General features: G+C 39.6%; 1 protein-coding gene across 2 annotated transcripts in view; it reads right to left on the bottom strand.

Moving 5' to 3' along the window:
• Window positions 1-13,221, bottom strand: part of pth2ra (parathyroid hormone 2 receptor a) — a 70,197-nt gene that overhangs the window by 45,546 nt on the left and 11,430 nt on the right. For both annotated transcript variants that reach the window (XM_025903969.1, XM_019353437.2), the window contains exons 3-6: window positions 10,963-11,073; window positions 10,155-10,279; window positions 6,390-6,487; window positions 1,134-1,317 (exon numbers count right to left, since the gene is read on the bottom strand). In XM_025903969.1, the coding sequence (XP_025759754.1) occupies window positions 1,134-1,317; window positions 6,390-6,487; window positions 10,155-10,279; window positions 10,963-11,073 (518 nt within the window). The remainder of the gene's footprint in view (window positions 1-1,133; window positions 1,318-6,389; window positions 6,488-10,154; window positions 10,280-10,962; window positions 11,074-13,221) is intronic.

The raw sequence follows: 13,221 nt of genomic DNA, 5'->3' as shown, positions 1-13,221 counted from the left end.
TTCCTGTCTGATGTTAAGGACCTCACCTTAGATCGTGGGACTTTTGCTCAGTGTTTTGGGTTTTTTGGTCTCGAGTTCTGTTTGTTTCTTTGTGTCACCTTTGTGTTTTTCTTCTTAGTTTGTTCTTATTTTATTCTCAGTTGTGAGTCGGTCTATAATTTGTAAGTAAGCTGTGTCTTTTAGCTTAATCTTGTCTTGGGTCTAAATCCTGGCTGCTGCACAGCCGCGACATTATCAAGTAATCTGTTACTCTTTCTTCAATTGTTCTGATTTTATTTAAAGTTTGGGGTGGTTGCTTTGCCCAGAGCTTGTGTGTTCTTAACTTTTTTTTTCCTGTAATGGATTTTTTCTGAAGCAACCGATGTTTAATGTCCCACCACTGTGTTGTGTGAGTCATTCCCTCAGGCAAGTTTACAGAAGATTGGACTTGGAGAAAGTTTGCATGAAGGCTCAAAATATCCGCCAACGAGTCCTCACGCACTTGACAAATTGACCGTGGGACACCCCTAAGCCCTCACAGACTTAGCTGGATGATGCTTCAAGCATGTGAGGGTGGACGCTGAGATTAGGTCATTTTCGTTGTGATTTCATGATTGTTTCCACCTGATCCTCATCAGCCAATCAGCCCTGTGTGCATATTTATTCATGTGTTGCCGTCTGTTTTTGTTAGCTTGTTTGTTTACGAGCACCTCAGCAGTTCTCACTGCTTCCCTTCCTTTGGCACGATTTCTGGTGATTGAGTTTATGTCATTTCTCTTGGATTCATTTTACCCCACTGTGCTTCTTTTTGAGGATTTTCATAATTTAATCAATTTTTTTTAAAATTTTATTCGCATCTGAAAAATCGAGCTCAATTCAAAAAATAAATGCTGCAAATTCATCCTGTGAAATTATACGGTTGGTGTGAAGGGCTGCATTTAGATTAGACGAGTCTGAAATATATTAATGTGCAAAATACTTGCATTAATTTTATATGTCCAGTGAGTAAAATCTATTATTCTTAGAAATACACAGAAACAAAATCTGGCTTTGTTGTGTAATGACGCCTGATGAGCCTGATTAAAGTCACTCATTCTAACAAACACTGTACCACATCTCTAATTTGGATCTTATTTAATGTGCATGGTACTTACATACTGCGACTTGTCCAGTGATGCTATGCTAACAGTTTTTAAGTTGTCGAGCAGAGCAGAGTCAAAGTCCTGCAATCCCGCCCTGGAATACACAACTTTGTCCTTCACGAAGATGCTGACTGCTCGTAGCATGAAGGAAACAAAGAGGTGCATGTGGATGTAGTTTCTGGTGCAGTGAAGACGCCTGCCGCACAAACAAAGACAAAGTTATAAAAGCTGCTAAGAAAAAAAACTGCAAAGCATTTCTGATAAATGATGAAATGAGTCCAATGCTACCCTTGTGGCACTGTTGAGTAGAAATGCAAAAAAGTATTAAAACATGATCTCGTGATCACAAACACCAGTAAAAAGCCGGAGACTTTAAACGATCTGCTCTCTTCTGTGTCATCTCTGTAACATCAGCTAAAGGGGTTGAAATGTGTTTCTGTATATATATGTTCCATTTAACAGAAAATAATCCACCAGTTTTATGCAACATTCAGCCTCAACAGGAAGAGGAGCTGGTGAATAGTAGATAAACAGAGCTGACAGAGGGGACGAATCCTCAGTGATCCTGTCTATTTCTGTCAGAAGAGTGAAACTGTCGATGCAGCACATGCCTGCCCTGTAAATCATCAACGTACAGAGCACTGTGACACACAGATGTACTGAGTTTTTCCACTGTATGGCCGGTAAAGAAATTGTCAAGGATTTTCAAACTCGCATTGTAAGCACGGGTCTCTGGCTACAAAATTCTGCAAGGATAAGAGTACGCCTCTGCTAAAGCCAGCGCAGCACTTCTATATCTCTGTTCTGTTTTGCTGCAGTAAACACAGAGAGCATTAAAAACTGTAAAGCCTTGCAAACAAATATTCACTATTTAAGTATTAGTGTTGCTGTCGCTGCTCCTGTTGTTCCTGCATATAATTACCATGAGCAGTACGGGAACATGAGGCAGAGGGGGGGAGTGAGTTTAAGAACAAATCCTTGCAAACTTCTGTTAAACGAGTGGCCAAGTCATTGTCTTCAGGGTGGAAGATGATGGGACGGTTTTATGTATTTTACTCAACAGTTAGGGTTTGTTCAAACGTGTGACTGAAGCTCAGCTTCTGTGTTTTATTCGTCCTTAATTGGATTTTAAGAAGTGGTAAACTGTCGTAGAGACCACCGAGGCAGCTGCGCTTGGACGAACCTTTCAAACATGTGTAGTGTTTATATTTCATGCCTTCACAGTATGATGAATTCATAATGTTTACACCTAATTTTGAACTGCAAATGTATAAAGTTTAAATAACCAGATATTTAAATGGATGTTTTTTCCATAATTTATGTTTAAGGGATCAGGGAGGGTGTTGTTGTTTTTTTTTGGGGGGGGGTTAAGGTATTAAGACACTTTTTGATGAACATTATCCTGTCCTGTTTTACCCAAGATATGAAAACACAACAGCCATACAAACATTGTTTATTTATTTTAATGAAAGTGTAAATGACAATTTATTATATAACCATGTTTAACCCTTACATCAGTTAAACACTGTCCTCACTCCTATATACTGCCATCTATAATTGGCAATATTATTTTATCATCATCACTCAGACCACGAAACATTAAAAATAATGACTGCAGACTCGTCTCTGCATTCAAAGCAGTGCTGGGAAACCTTCCATGTGTGTTTTTTACTGCTGTCAAACACCAAAACTGACCTGAACAGGACGTAAAGGCCATGACTTGAAGTTTCTGATACTTCAAAACAATTAATCTCCGTGTGTTTTTGTTTTTTCCTACTCTGGAAAACACTGCACTGCTCAGCACAGCTGACTGTGGCTTGCATAGGTTAATGTACTGCAGCATTTTAAAGGGCGCTTTACATTTTCTTATGCACATTGGTTGCATTATCTCTAGAGACAAAAACAGAGGCAGACAGCAGCGGGAGCTTTGAGGGCTGATAAAGAATCAGAATCAGAGATTTGTCGGCACCTTAAGAAGTCAGAAACAGTGGATTTAAGGCCTGTATTTGTCAAACGGTGCCTTGATGGCTCTTTGAAATTTCAGCTCCAAATGATCCAGAAAATGTGCTCTGTTTGAAGTTTCCCTTTTTAAACATGCATCTCTGATCCCCTCGGGCACTTTAGCATCTGAAGAGTAAGATGATGTTGACTCAACTTTCAGCTTCCATCTCTTGCAATCAAATCCAGCAACCCAGTCAAAACTTGGTGGTATTAAAATCAGGAGGAAGTTTACCTACACACAGGATACCCATCAGTGGTGGCACAGAGCTCATTGTTCTGGATTATTTTTATGCAGAAGGTAGGAGAGATGCTTTTAAATGGGAACGTGTAACACTGGTATTGCATAAACGACCAGTTTTAAATCTTAAGAAAGGCCGTCTTCAGTTAAGTGGGTTTTTGTGTGATATACAATTTCAGGTGGGCAGGGATTTCCAAAAGGTTTTTGAAGTGTTGATGGGATTATTACACCTACCGTAACACGCCATAATAAATCTGGAGAGCCCTGCCAGTGGAACTGCAAAATTAAAGGCAGTTTGAAATGATAGCCTCCTGCTTACTTGCATCTCTCTCAGGTCCATGTGAAACGAGGCTTTCATCTACATCAAAGCTTTTATTTTCATAATTTAAAATATTTCTTTACACTTGTTTGAATCCTCTTATGTAAGGAAGCAAGTGGTTACAGTAAGTCACATAATTTGCAGAGACATAAAGTCTTTTTCAGAAGAATGTGGTTGGCCGCTCCGTCTCCAGCTACCGGGTCGTTAGAGATACCTTCCTGTTGCTTGGATATAACCTGCCTTCAAAAATACTAAAAATAACTGAGCCCATGATTCTGCAGTTTCCTTTTCAAGGTTACTTAAAATAATATCATACAATTTGTTAAAACTAATAAATTTAAATCGAACCAGTTAAAAAATTAATTTACCCTAATCAGGGATGGACAGTGATAACTTTGATGGCCATTGTGATTTTGAAGATCAGATTCTGTAACCATTCCTTTACTGGTTTCCACAGATTTTCAGCAAACCAGTTTTATTCCCCGAGTGCAGAAGCACAGCAGGAAAAAGTCCTTCATGTGGTCCAGGTGAGGAAAAGCTCCACCGGCACCACTTTCAACATTTCAACATTAATTTAATTTATTAATTAAAAAAAAGAAGAAGCTTGGAAACATATCCAAATAAAAACTACTACAAAGCCACCATTTACAATTTCTTTTGGATGACATCTTTCTTATTTATTTGTGTTTTATCTACACGGCCGGATTTTTTTTTTTTCTTTATTTGGATCACAAATGTAAAAAACTGTAGCAGTCACGGATAAATGCCGTACTTCTGGTCAGAGTCAGTCGATGTTCACAGCGTATTTACAACTTCAACAGTACACCGTATCAACAGAGAGAGTGCCCCTTTCACACTCAGTCCCACCAAAATCTAATTCTCAGTCTTTCCAGCCAGGCTGTATGCAACAGTTGGCATGGTATTGACTGCTTACCAGGATCCAAGCTCTGTGCAGATGGCGATACAGGGAATGACGAACTGGAGGGGAAGTGTGCACTGCTTCGTTTTGAAGCCTGGGATCTGGTAATTAGGGATGTGTGTGCATGACACTGCACAGGATGTGACTTGTATGTTAACCTCATAGCCAGATAAGAATGGCTCCCTGTGTCCTTGTGTATATTGTTTAGTATGTTCTCATATTTTTGGTATTTTCTGATTGATTTCTTCATGTTCTTAGTTGGTTTGTGTTTGTCCAGTTTTTTATTCCTGGCTTATAATAAGTGTCAGTTCCTATTTTGAGTTTTTCTTGCACCGTTCCTGTTGAGGAAATCGAGGTGCACACAACCAGGATGTCTTTGTGAGTTTCATTTACCTTTGCAAAGGGGTCAAACAACATGACAGTAGCCTGCTTTTTGACCAAGAGGGACTGCAAGCCTAGAATATTTATATAGACAAGCTATCCTTCTGCCATGGTCCGAGCGCTGTGTAATAAAAGATAACTCGTACATCAACACGTGGTATTTCTGAAAGATTACATGGAGACAGAATATGACAGCATGTCAGAGCCTTTCATTCGGCACGGTCAGCTTGACACGGAGAAGCAGCGGTCTTAAAATTTTCCATTATCTTCCTTCAGTCTTTCGTTCTTGGTCCTTCGTTCGTCTCATTTCCCTACGCTTATACATTTGTCCTCTCGGTTCGCCCATGCTCTTAATGTGTCAGTATCTGTGTTTAGTAGTTTTCTATTTCCTGTTTTATTTTGAAGCCTGATTTCCCTTCATGGCTTTGATGGGTTTTACTTCCACCTTGTGTTTATCATGATTGAGCTCACCTGTGTAGTCCCCCCTCACCTGTTCCTTCTGGTGCCCATCAGCCTCCCTGCTTGTTTCCCTCTCTGCTCTTCTTGGCTTTAGTTACTTTGCATTTTGGACTCTGTTTTCTTTTGGATTTGTTATTTTTGGGCTTTGTTCAGACACGGCTCACATTTTTGTTCTGTCCATTCTGCCTCTGAAAGCTGCATACTGTACTCATCTCTACGCTCCAATACGACAGGACAAAGTAAAAATTTTACATCAACTGTCGACTCTTTCAAAAATGTGGCTGCGGTTCTAAAATAATTGCTAAGGGAAAATCTTGGCTTCTGAAGGACAGTTTTGCTACATCTACTGCTGCACTGCCGCTGAATGTCAACACTGGACATAAAATGATCTCTACTTGTCTGATGTGGACATACAGATGAGTCATTATTGATTCTGCTAATCTCTAACATGTCCAGTAGAGTGGATGTGTTTTAGTTTAGATCTGTAATGAGCACATCTTACATTTCCATATGCAGATGTGTGAGACGGCAGCGTCCCCGAACACCACACTCTAAATTCGACTAATTAGCATTCTGCCATTTGAAGCATACTCAACTCTGCATCGTCTAGATGTGGTTAGAAACGGTACATGAGGCAACAGGACACAAATATTCCAGCTGACGAGGGAGCTGACAGAGGCATCGCAAGAATATAAATATCCCCGGCTGCTGGACAATTTTCATAAACTGTAAAGTTCAAGTCAGTAAGGCATTAAATGTTGCTGTTATTTTTAAGTTCCTGCCACTGCCGATTTTCCGAATACAAAGTAGGATGTGCAGAAGCAGCAGGAGTCCGGCCCTCTCTGTTATTCCACTGATGTTTGTTTTCTATCTGCAGAAGCTCAGATTTAAACTGCAGTTTGTCAAAACTGAAATTTATGATTTAAGCAAAAACAAAAACTGCTCTCTTACCGGAAGTATCCAATGATCATGATGGCCACTAGCAGAGAGCTGAAGGACACGGCATAGCCAATGGTATACATGACGTACAGCCGCTCAAAGAAGTCTTGCTGTGACAAGAAAGAGAGACATTTGCTATTTAGTCAACTCCTCCTGAACAAGACTCGTACAATTTACACAAGCATGACTCACAATGGTATGGTGGAAAAAACGGGGCTTCAATGAGAACATGAAAGCCCATCACGAATGGAGTTTAATTAAAACAGAAAAATGAGTCAGCATTACATCCCTAATCTTTGATAGAGTAGAAATTACTTCAGGAGTTTTAGCGACAAATCCATTCCCCAGAAATCTAAGATAATGTAATCTCTTCGAGGACTGTTTAGGCTCAAAGAACCAGAAGATCCAGCTGATACCAAAAACAAAAGATGGCCATAAGTCTCTCTTCCTGGTAATGTTTTATTTTCAGAGCAGATTCCATCCCCAGGGGGAGTATGGTTGCTTAGATGAATAGGTTGAATATGAAAAGCTGTGTGGAATGAAATTAAAATGCTAATTTTATAAGAGAATTATTAATTTTCTTGACAAGATTTTAATTCTTTGTAAAGAAAAATGATGATGGAGGGAAATTACGATTGGGCTGATCCATCATTTTTAAAGCGACAGACCCGGAAGTCTTTTTGTAAAACATGCCTGAAACTACATTTGAGATATTAAGCACATGTTAGGCTTATCGTTAAAAAGTTGTACCAGTCTCTCAAAGTCAATTGTGATTTCACAAAAGCTGCAATTGAGCCAAGCTGGATGAAGGACTCGGAGGATCTCCAGTTTATGTTTGCACTGCTTCTACAGGCAGATTTGATTCTTCTATCTAAAGCAAGTTTTTGCAGAGCGTTTAGCAGGTTGGAGACACAAACTTTTTTATTTATAAAGTCACTATTTTTTTTTTTTTTTTTAAGGGAACAGCCCAACTTTATGAATATGTAATTCAACACTGAATGGAATGGCTTGTTATCTGTTATCACTCAGGCTGCAAATGAAGCTCACTCTTCACATTTGTCACTCCTCCAAACTCGAGTGTCTCAGTAAAGCAAAGTCTCTGCAGCACGTCGACTATTTGTTTGTTTCCTACTACAGTACACCCACTCCAGACACGAGGCATCCAAAGTTGGCAATTAGCCGGTGAACACAGCAGCAGTTAGCAGCTAAAAAGTCAAACATTTCCCTCTGGGGCTGTTACAGACACACACAAAGACCAAAAAAACCACATGGTACCAAGTCCAAATTCTAATGATGCTCCATCTCTCTGTCTGCTGTGTGAGTACACTTCCACAAAAGCTGCTTTAAAAGGTGCCGTGAAGGCATATTAATGTCACTAATGTAGTGGATAATCCATGTATTATTCATCTCTGTCTCTCTTCCACAGCATGTCTTTATCCTGTCTTCCTTCTCTCACCCCGACCAATCACAGCAGATGGCCCCGCCCCTCCCTGAGCCTGGTTCTGCCGGAGGTTTCTTCCTGTTAAAAGGGAGTTTTTCCTTCCCACTGTCGCCAAAGTGCTTGCTCATAGGGGGTCATATGATTGTTGGGTTTTTCTCTGTTTGTATTATTATAAGCTCTACCTCACTATATAAAGTGCCTTGCTGCAACTGTTGTTGTGATTTGGTGCTGTATAAATAAAATTGAATTGAATAACATTTTGGGTCTTTATATGTGTAGCAGGCAAAACAAGGAAAGGGGAAAAGTAACTGAAAGTAACTTTTAGATAAAATATGAGAATTTAAATAGCTGTAAAGAGACGGATGGAGAGATGGAAATTTCTCCAATTATTACGATTTTGTATCCTGTTCTGTCTTCAAATGGCTAAAATATCAAAATCTGCAGTTAAAATTGATATTTTCATAATGAATCATACCAAGCAGTGCACTAATCACTATGGCTGATGCTAGGCTTTATTGATTAATATGTTTGATCTTCAAGAGATGCAGACTGTCTGCATGATTACATGATTTTAAATTTTTTTTTTTTTTTTGGTTGCTTGGAGCACAGTGTCCTTATTTGTCCTGAAATAATTCTGCTATATGATTAGCCACCAGCTTCTGAGAACACTTTGTTTGGTTTCTTTATCAAATGTTGCTTTGTATTTTATTAGGAGGGGGGGAGCATATCTGGGCAGACGGTAGCGTAGAGGATGTAAGAAATGCTTTTTGGAGCTGATTACTGAGCAGAAAATAAGACAGTCATAATCCTGCTGTACAAAAGTTAGCAGTATTTCAGATTTCCTTTAATCATTTTTCTTCTACAACCTGAGAAGGAACACATGAACAGCTAACAGCTAGATATGCAGCCTGTGATGAGAGCCTGAAAGCTGACATTGCCTTGTGTTAAAGGATAACAAGTAAAAAGGAAAAAAAGGTGGGAACGTGAGCTTCAGAGGATGAGGAGCTGTTTGGTTGTTAGACACTCGAGGTAAGAATATGAAGCTCTGTACCACAAAACAGATGTTTGGGTAAGATGGAGCAGATGGAGCAGAGAACATCCAGGCTTATTCACAGAGGTCTGCTCTATGTATGTTCATTGACCTGTGTGCAACACTGCGCGAGGCTTGATTCACCCCTCGTTTATTTACATTTAGATAGGAAAATGGAAGATAGGGCCGCAATTTATTGGAACATGGAAACAGTATGTGAGGTGAAAGCACAGTTTGTACATTTTAAAAGAGCTTAAAAGTCAAAGAAATTGTATGGCTGCTTTTTTCTTCAGCACATCCTGAATGCTGAAGTCAGATGCTTTCCAGATAGGATTACACTGTAGATCTAAATCTAATGGTACTTTTCTGTGTTCATAATTTCCGTCGTTTTAACAAGCTCTCCAGCAACACTGGCTGAAATCCAGCTCCTACCCATCACAGAGTGTTTTACAGACGAGTGTAGACACTCAGTGTACCTCCCCAGACCTCCTACAGACATACCGATGAAGATCTGAACCAAAAATTTCAAATTTAGATTCATCACTCCACCCTGCCGCTGACTTCCAGCCCAGTTGTCTCTTGTCTAATCTAGCACACATCAGCCGTTTCTCCCGTTTCCCTTCTTTAATAATGACTTCTTGACAGCCACCCTTCCATTTCTGATGAGGCTTCGGTGAACAGCGGGTGGATCAGCTGAAGGTTCAGGTGCATCTCTCAGCTCCTGTGTCGGGTCTTTGTGGCTCTCAGACACTGTTCATCTGCCGTGGATCATTTTTAGGCCTGTCACTTCTTCTTTTGTTCTCCACTTGTCTAGTGTCCTTAAAATTTTTAAGAGGCATCAATGCCAAGTTTTCAGCTTATTGCAGCGTGTAGGTGTAAAAATACTATTTCATGCCTGTCAAACTGTGTTATCTTTGGCATTTTTCATGGTTTCAGCTAAAGAAACAGGAAGAAATGTTTCTTTGCAACAGGCTGCTTGTAATAAAGTGCCAAAAGATACAATTTAAATTTGGTTCTTTGTTGTCTCTTGTCTGTTTTAGACACATCTAGTTGTTTCATCTCTTGATTTAGGACCCTTTTTTTGTTTTGTTTGAATGATTTAAAGCCAGTGTTAAGTTCCTTAATGAAAAGAAAAAAGGTGGTGAGGTGGTGTGATCGTGCAGGATGCACCCTGGAAAGGTCGTCGGGCTTAAGTTAAGAGAAAGTCTGGCTGCTTGGAAGCAAAATGACTTTTACTGTATACTCACAATAGAAAACATATTTAACAAATACAGCTGCAACTTTAATATTTTATAGCGATACTTACTCTCCCATCTTCGTCACTGAAGGGCTGGAGAAAGCGTAAACACTCTGAGTAATTGGTCCATGTTTTGTTCCAGTGCTCCACAAAGACCCAGGAACCGTTGCTGTCACACTTCCTGTAAGCATGTCCTACAAAATGCCCATTTTAAAAATAAAAAATAAAAATAATTTCACTCAAACAAAAACACCTTTAAAAAGGTTTAAGTAACTAATGCATGAATGGCCCAAACACATCTATTCTTACACAGGTGATCTGAAATTATTAATCACAATGAATAATAAAAATTACACCTTCTTAGTTCTGCGTCGTGTATAAAAGAGAAAAAAATCATGTTTAATTCCTTAAAAAACCTTTTTACCTTCAATTCATTGTGACTTTCACATCGGGGAAAGAACAGATGTAAATCAAACTATTAATGACTGAATTTAAAACAGTAATGTTGATGCTCGTGTTTGTTCCACTTTAATTCTTTAATTTTTTTTTCTTTGTGGCCTAATTTTGAAGCTGAAATTATTCAAGAATCCTGCTGTAAGGACCACACAGTTTCACTAATTATCCACCCAGTATGATGTCCCACTTTTTTGTGGTTCGGTTTTTGTGAAGAACACATCAGAGCAAAATTTCTCAAAAAGCAAACTTTCATCTTGTCCAAGACCTTCAAAATCCTCAAAACTCTTTTTCGGATTGTACGTGCTACCTGAGAATATAACGGGTCGTGCTGAAAATGCTTGTATTACATGTTCGCTGAACAGTTTGAGTTTTTCTTTGCATGTTAAGTTCTAATTCAGTGGTGGAAAAGAAAAGTGTTAACCTTGGTGATTGAAGTCATAGATGTACGATGGGCAGGGAACCTTGGAGATGAGCCCGGGGGAGCCGTGGGGCCAACAGATCAGACCGTCCCAGTCTGGAGGGCACACCTCATCTGCAGTGAGAAGATGAAGAAGTCAACATGCCACCGATATGATACCCAGCTGTTTTTTCTATGTGTGCTTGTTTGTTTTATATGCCAAGAATATGGACTTCTATCATATATATCCATTCACATTGTGAATAGGCTTGTATGCTCACAGGCCACTTTGTTAGGTGCACCTGTTCAGCTGCTCATTAATGCAAATGTCTGCTCGGCACATCATTTAGCCATGTAGACTTTGTAACAACAACCTGCTGTTCAAAGTGAACATGGAAGTAGCAAAGAAAGGGGATTTAAGTGACTTTGAATGTGGCATGATTGTTGGTTCAAGAGAGGCTGGTCGGAGTATTTCAGAAACTGTTGATCTGCTGGCATTTCCTGAGAAAAGCATCTCAAGGATTTACACAAAGGTCTGTAGAAAACATCCAGTGAGCGGCAGTTCTCTTGCACACATGTCTCGCAGATGTCAGGAGAATGGCCAGACTGATTCAAGCTGACAGGAAGGCAACAGGAACTCAAATAGCCCCTATTTTCACCTGAGGTATGCAGAAAAGTGTCTCTGAATATAATACACTCAACCTTAAAGCAGAAAACCACACCGGGGCCGCTCCTGACAGCTAAGAACAGGAAACGGGTTATAACTTGGTGTCGCCACAATAAGAAAATAGAATCTGAATATCGATTTCTGCTGCGATATTCAGACTCAGAATTTAATTTAAAAACAAACAAGTGTGGCTCTATCCCAGGTCACCGGCTCAGGCTGGTGGTGTAACGATGTGGCGGATGTTTATTTGGACCCACTGTTTGAATCCCACAGCCTACCTGAGCGTTGTTGAGCATGTCCGTCCATTTACATCCACAGCGTTTCCATCACCTGATGGCTGGATAACGCTCCGTGTCACAAAGATGAAATCATCTCAAACTGGTTTATGAAACATGAAAATTAGTTCTCCCCAGTAGATCTCAGAGCTTTTATTATTGGTCTCCTCTTCCCACGGGTCCTTTTTAGTTTTCAGAGCAGAGATTACTGCTGTGCCTTTAACCTCCTAAGACCCAAACTCTTTCATGGCGTGCACTTTTAATTTCTTTGTTATTTGGGCTGATTGGGACCTGATGAATGTAAAAACAAAGAATTAACAGTTGTTGTGTTTTTTACCTGATGTTTGTTTCTGAGAAAAATGAGATCCACATATGAGGACATTCGTTTTAAATTTCAATAGAACAGTGGCAGTATAATGTCCCCGTAAGTGGATATCAGGCCGTTGTAGAGCAAAACTTAGTATTTTGGTCTAGACAACCTAAAAAGTGATTCCACATATGTGGATGCCAGGTCCTAGGAGGTTAAAACAGCAGTTTTAAAGGCCCGACACCACAAAGAGTCGGGCCTTTGCTGGTGATGACAACTTGGACACTCCAGAATGAGTTTCCTCATTGCCCTCATCCTTTTGTTATGAATTCAGAGAAGGCTTTAAAAACCGATAAAGACCTTCCTATCCAAACAGACATTTGGGTAATTATGTGTCTGACCCTGTTTTGTGGTGTCCGTGCTTCTGTTTTATCATTTTATTTGTTTTGTTTTCTCTTTGTCTGTGAAAGGTGCTTAATAAATAAGTCAAACGAGTTCACTGTAGTAAATCAATCCAGCAGAGCCACATTGGAATGTGCAGCCAGGAAAATCATCTTAATATGACGAGAATCTTTCCAGCAGCTTGTTGAATCTGAGCCATGATGAATTACAGTTTTTCTCAGTTGCTTTGGTGCATTTCTCACAACAGAATTGATCTCTGCACCACTACTAAGGCTCTTCTGAAAACAATTAGTGCAAACTGCAAAACATGGTGGATAACTTGCAAAAGTGAGTCACTTCATCAAAAAGAAAAGTCAGTTGTTCAAAATAAGTAGTCAAAAGCAAGTCCCTTAATCAAAACAGATAATATATTCATCAAAAGCAAGTACTTATATCAATCAAAGTGTCAGGGCTGTCACAATTACACGTCAGTACACCAGCAGCTTTGGTCACAAAATCAAATGGTTTGAACATGTTCTCATTGTGACGGATTTCTTTGTAGGTGCTTCCCAATGACATGTCAAGTCTGGACAGCATGCATGGCATGTTGAAAACCATAAATTGTAAAGGAAACTCAAGACACTTCATATGCA

This window comes from Oreochromis niloticus, linkage group LG16, assembly GCF_001858045.2.
Source record: "Oreochromis niloticus isolate F11D_XX linkage group LG16, O_niloticus_UMD_NMBU, whole genome shotgun sequence".
NCBI lineage: Eukaryota > Metazoa > Chordata > Actinopteri > Cichliformes > Cichlidae > Oreochromis > Oreochromis niloticus.
The sequence above is the reverse complement of the archived record's forward strand: the minus strand, read 5'-3'. Positions and strand labels throughout refer to the sequence as shown.